The 6,530-nt window shown below is 37.9% G+C and overlaps 1 protein-coding gene across 2 annotated transcripts in view; it reads right to left on the bottom strand.

Moving 5' to 3' along the window:
• LOC122349937 (intraflagellar transport protein 81 homolog) overlaps positions 1–6,530 on the bottom strand; it is a 17,951-nt gene that overhangs the window by 4,124 nt on the left and 7,297 nt on the right. The window contains exons 11-14 of one of the 2 annotated variants that reach the window (XM_043246078.1): positions 3,363–3,512; positions 1,023–1,151; positions 381–470; positions 141–227 (exon numbers count right to left, since the gene is read on the bottom strand). In XM_043246078.1, coding sequence (XP_043102013.1) covers positions 141–227; positions 381–470; positions 1,023–1,151; positions 3,363–3,512 — 456 coding nt within the window. Of the gene's footprint in view, positions 1–140; positions 228–380; positions 471–1,022; positions 1,152–3,362; positions 3,513–3,534; positions 5,061–6,530 lie in introns of those variants that run through there. The other variant, XM_043246079.1, reaches the window with a different exon arrangement.

Here is a 6,530-nt window from a genome sequence, read left to right as displayed (position 1 = left end):
TATAGTTTATAGATAATTACATTTACATCTATTTATAATGTAATATAATCTAACAATATATACAATAGTTTTTAATTAAATTTAACGAATCTCCCAATTTAGTATCAATGTTACAAAACCCTAATAGAGCCCTATAATACCTGCTCCAGCTTGGACCTGTTGCTCTCCAATCCTGCAGCACAGGTGTCATACTGAGCCTTCTTTTGCTCATACTCTGGGGCGAGCTCCTGTTTTAACAAGCAAAACAAAAGAGAATGCAATTCTGACAGAGCTGATATGCTGATTGGCTCTTTGTAGTCGATAGTGATGCTCAGTATGAGAGACAGAAACAAATGGCTTTGCATCTTCAGTATCTTGTTTGACGCTAAACAGTCACTCACTGCGTGTTCCTGTCTCAGAGCTCTCAGGTCCTTTATCAGAGGAGACAGAGCAGACTTCTTCTCTGCTATCACCGAATTTAGCTTCTTTACCTGAAATAAACACAAATGTTCAAGACATATGACCCGAGAGAGAATCAGCCGAATGCATACAAATGAGCGTGTTAAAGAAACGTATCTGCAACAGAGCTTTAGTTTGGGGTCAGTGCGATTTTGAAAGAAGTTTCTCATGCTCGCCAGGTTTGTATTAATTTGATCATAATGTGCAGTAAAACAGTAATTTAGTGAAATATATTATTACACTTTTAAATAACTATTTTAAAGGTAATTTATTCCTGTGATGCAAAGCTGTTTTTTTACCAGTGATTTATTACTCCAGTCTTCAGTGTCACATGATGCTTCAGAAATCATTCTAATTGGTCTATCTCATAGTAAAGATAATGATTACAACTACCTCTAATAAGCTTTTCCCAAAACAACTTCCGCTGACTTTCTGTTTATCTCAAACCGTGCACTCTTGCGGCAAAACAAACTCCTCTGTGAACTCATTAATGTTCCCCATGCATACTGACTGTCTCCCAAAACAGAACAGAACATTTGGAGAAAGCTAGAGCATCATTCTCCAATCTGCCTGGCCCAACTTACCATTTCAGACATGTCGTCCAGCGTTCGTCCCTTCATCTCGTCCAGCTCGCTCTTGATAGCGGAGACTCTCTCCAGCTCTTCCTGAGTATCGCTGTAGCCCGAGATCCCCCGCTGAGCCTCCAGAGATTGCTGAACACCACAACACAAACAACGCAGAAATAGAACAAATGTTTATTCGCCTTGTCAATTTGATTAGATTACTTATTGAAACATTTGATTATTTGCATACAGGAAACAATCAGTGTTACTGAAAAAAAAACAAAAAAACATTTTAACTGCAAGCTGCATAATTTCAGCCCACGAATCAAACAAGATCCGAACCATATTAGCCAACGTTTGTAGAGACAAGCTTGTAATGAAATCAAAATTGACCCTATTTACTTCCATAATAAATGTCACTGGTCATTGTGCATGATTCATCAGCACATGTTGTTCCAAAATAAAATCTTTTCATTATGTTTCATCAAAACGTAATAATGGTCTCTGCCTCTTGAATGACTTTTCATGTTTGCTTTTGTGACTAAAATTACAATAATCAATGATACCGCAGGCGGCAATACGATTGCATCTAGATGGATAAAAACAAGTGCAGTCTTACATTACATGCTAATGCATATTCTGATTATTGCCTTATAAAGTAATGATTGTATTTTGATATTCTAAAATATGAAATAACTGTTAAAGTAGTTTTATCTGTTTACGTCCAACATTTGCCTGATTCTGCAACAGAATAAAAAAAAATAAAGGTAATTTAAATCTCACATTCTGCCTTTTTTTGCAATTCTGTGTTTGTGTTAGTGCTGTCAAATTATTTGTCAAATTAATAATTAAATCATACCCAAAGATAAAACAGTTTTTGTTTACAAAATATATGTATGTATACTGTGTATATTTATTATGTATATATAAATACACACACATACAGTATGTATAAAAAATATTTACATTTATATATTTATATCCTTATATTCTATACTGTATATTTAATATATACTTAACATGACATATTTTTGTTAAATATATAAATGCATGTCTTTGTATTTGTGCACCATATATATTATGCAAACAAAAACTTTTGAATGAGATTAACCGTTTGACAGCATTATTTTGTATCTAAAATAAATTGTCTAAAGACTAATGAGATAGACAGCTATCATTTTTATCCTATGGTGAAAACAAGCTTCCGTGGGATGTGTCTGCAGTGACAGTGTAATGGTCAGACACTTTCCAAAGGGTCATGTCTGTACAGACAGCCAGAATTCAAAGCCATAAATCGCAGTGCAAAGCACTCTCTGCGCACGGAGGAAACTTCACATGTCAAGCTAAAACTAACGGCCATGGGTTTTATAATAGGACAAAAATGTGCTGAGCATTATTTCTGGGGAGATTACATGACTAATCACATTTAGTCACTTCAGTACGGCTCAACTCAACTTAGCTTCATCTAGACATTTTAGACTAGTCAGGGAAAATGAAAAACTTTGCAAATATTAGGAGTGTAGTGGTATAACCTTTTGGCTTTGTGGTTTCAATTTAGTGTGGTAAGTATTTCGTACGTCGCTATCGAAGGTACACAGATTAGTAAATCACCAATACGGATGACTTTTTCTATCACTGTAATCACTGAATGTAATTCTACCTAAATCAGACGCTATGACATATTTTATCGGCTGACGCATTTGTAATGCTCCTGATACAGATGCACTTTGCACATGACACGACATGTGGGGCGAGTGCGTTTGACTGATGCCCAGGCCGTTTGAGGGGATCAGGTGCCAAAAGGAGGGGTGGCCCAGGCTCGTGCAACCAACTGCATAATGGAGGAGGAAAATTCCCCTACTCAAAAAATAACAGCATAGGACGCAGACAGGGAGCAAATGCCGGGATCATAAATAGCCCAAGCTCAGCCTTTCTGCGTCAAATGGGCTATCAGCAAGCCAGAGACAGGGAGGGTTCAGAGGTGTGAAGTCATTTCCAGGAAGGTGCTGTAACTTCAGCGTTAATGCAATTTGAATAGACAGGGACGGGTACAGGGAAGGTAGATTATGTACCAGTGCGTATAAGATGGTCAAATGATACGCTGATAGACGCAAGCTAAAACTCCAGTGATGTTTGAAGAACAAAGGTGGGTGTTAAGCAGGGTACTATTTCAATTTCAATTCTTGAATTCAGTTTGAACTGGTGCATAATAAACAGGAAGCAGAATTGCAGTTTGAATTTGAATGTATAAGGAGAAGAAATTAAGACAAAAATTACAATGAAAGAAAACTAGAAAAACAAATTATGCTTATGGACTTTGTGGACAGGGAGAACGACTGGATGATGGGTAAATGTGTTTACCAGCTGCTGCTGTCCAGCTGTGTGTCGTTCTCTCAAGATCTCTTCAGTCCTTTGTAGAACACCATACTCCACCTTCAGCTCAGCAATCTCTTGACGTTTCTTCTTGTAAGTGCTGCTCTTGCCACGCATCTTGGCCACATATCGCTTAAACTAAAAAAGTAGACAAAAACAAGAAAAAAAATTATTTAGTAAGACATTACCACAATAATTTGGTTAGAAACTATCTTGGAAAAAGTACATATGGAGCAATGCATACTCAAATACTAATACTTGACCAAAATTAAGAAAAAAATATGTAAAATGTATATCTATTTCATGCAAATTTGTGCTATTTTTAATCTCCTTCTTGCCTTCACTAGTTAATTTTAAATGCTCCTGTGGTGCGACAAATTACTTTTTAAAGACATAAACAACAATGTAGTTTCTCAAATAATTATAGTTTATTTGTTTTATGTGTATAGCATGTCACAGAGCGGCACATATCTATTTAATTAAATAAAAAATACCCATAAAAATCTTATTAACAGTAAGTAGAAGTTAGAAATGTATGTCAATTAGAAATGTACGGTCAGTGTGTGAAGACAATAAGTTTCAATAAGTGAAAAGGGATCTCCGAACACACAACAGTCAGTAGAACCTGCTGTGCAATTAGTTATTGTGACATTTAATTTTTTTTTAGAAGGGATAAACAGATCAACGCACAATGAGCCTTGGTTGAGTGACTGTGTCTCACTGATGACTACAAACAAAGCAAGCCACCGTCTCAAATAGGAAAATGGTAATGACATGCAAACACCACCTGCGCTGCATGTACATGTACAGGGTTAAGGGATGCAATGAGACAAAGTCAGGGGGAACATTGTGGCCTTGGCTCTGTGTCTGGTAAGGTGAGAGTCTCTAGGAGAAAACAGCTCTGAGGAATGAGTGGGTGCAAAGAAGGGGCAAACCGGGGTGCAACTGGGACTTCTCAGTAGATCTCAACAAAAGAAACCTGAGCCTGCAGGCATGCAGCCAGAGGGACAGAAAACATCTTCATCTGGCAGCTCGTTCGCTCAGGCTATTCTTCTGTCAGTACTGCCAATGGCTATAAATGCTGAGAGGCACCGGAGAGCAAACTCCGAAATCACACAATGTGCCGTATGTCACTTGGGGCACGCAGAGATTGTGTGTGAGAGTTTATGCTTTGTGTATTTTGGGACAGCAAGGGCAGACAAGGTTGGTGCGGTTTGGGAGGGGAGCAGCAATAATGCCTCGCTGTGTGCCCGAGCTCCTTCACTGCAAACAATTGAAACAGTAACGCATCAGCATTTAAATGCTTTATTGCAGATTTCAGTGTACGTTAAGTTTAACCGACAGCGTTTGTTGCATAATGCTGATTAACACAGAGGCATATTAATTATTCAGTCAATGAATAACATATCTGCAAATATGTAGCTTTGGAGTTTATCACACTGTGATGTATTGTCTTCATGTGATTCAGATTTGTTGGTCAGAGTTCATCAAACACGAATGTTGCATGTTTAAGTTTGGTGAACTTTCTCCTATAGATTTCCTTTCGTACTTTAAAGTCAAAAATATACTTCTTAACCATGTTCAACAGTGCATGTTCGAGCGATTTCAGCATTTATCAGCGTTCAAGCCAAAAACGTCCATCCATGCTCGTTGTGAAGAGTTTTGTGTTCACACCTGTTTGAGAGACTGGGCAGAAAACCAAAAAATAAGTATACAGTACATTTTCCCTTAAGTATCTCTCATCAGTATTTCAAGGGTTGAGTAGAAATTATTTTTTGTAGTAATTACCATAAAACCACAAATTTGTATCGAACTGCCTCCAATTTAACCAACTCTGTTGCTTTCAAATATTGTATTACAAATTGTAAAAAAAATATATTTATATCTTTTGAAATCCTTTTAAAGTGTTTATTAACTCAATCAGGTTGTTTATTAGAAATCAATCAGTTTTGGGGCACTGCTAGGTCCCCCACTGCACCAAAAGCCATTTTTCCTATCCGTTTCCCACAAGTTGTTCCACAAGTTGACCATACTTGGTTACTGTCTATTTCAGAGGCTCAGACTTGCACATCCCTATCACACCTATAGACACACACTCTATAGTTTCAGCTATCCATCACTTGGCTGCTGCTGTTCACGGTTGGATGAGCCACGGACAGAAGTGAGTGTTATCATGGAAAAGGCTGATAAAATCGCAGGAAGTCCAGTATTGGGGGAGGGATGGTGGCTATTTTAGCCAGGGTGCCGCTCTATCTGCTCAGCCTGCCAATATCGCTGCCCAAGGCCAGCCAGGGAATGGAACGTCTGCTTGTAAAAAAAAAAAAAATGCAGACAGACAGCAAAAAGTGAGGACAGGATAGTTCACAGGTCTCAGAAACAGACAGGGGCCTGTTCATCACTGACAGTTACTCCGGGAAATCTCCTGGGAAAAAACATTACAGCTCTGGCTCCGGGGTCAGTGAGAAAGTTTGAGCCAGATGACATAAGGGTCACCTGCCCTTTTGAAGCCGCGCTGCTTAAAGGGGTAATTCACCGCTGGCAAGATGAGCTTTTAATAAAACTTACTGGCTGTGCAGCAGAAAAATAGTTAGAAACATGGCAGTTCTCTTTTGTCAAAAACTCTTCATTTTGGTGCCATCCTTCTATCGATCCAAAAAAAATTAACAAAACGCAAAACATGAATCTGGCAGATCTTCCAGACAAATAAATGCTACAAATAACTCAAAGAAGTACATATTGGTTTTTTTTTTACATACATACAGTGCATTCGGAAAGTATTCATAGCGCTTCACTTTTCCCACATTTTTTTATGTTACAGCCTTATTCCAAAATGGATTAAATTCATTTATTTCCTCAAAATTCTACACACAATACCCCATAATGACAAGGTGAAAAAAGATTTTTTGAAATTGTTGCAAATTTATTAAAAATAAAAAACCTGAAAAAATCACATGTACATAACTATTCACAGCCTTTGCCGTGAAGCTCTAAATTGAGCTCAGGTACATTCTGTTTCCACTGATCATTCTTGAGATGTTTCAGCAGCTTAATTGGAGTTCACCTGTGGTGAATTCAGTTGATTGGACATGATTTGTAAAGGCATACACCTGTCTATATAAGGTCGCAGGGTTGACAGTGCATGTCAAAGCACAAACA

This window comes from Puntigrus tetrazona, chromosome 8 (genome assembly GCF_018831695.1).
Source record: "Puntigrus tetrazona isolate hp1 chromosome 8, ASM1883169v1, whole genome shotgun sequence".
NCBI lineage: Eukaryota > Metazoa > Chordata > Actinopteri > Cypriniformes > Cyprinidae > Puntigrus > Puntigrus tetrazona.
Note: the sequence above shows the minus strand (reverse complement) of the source record. Positions and strands in the feature narration are given on the sequence as shown.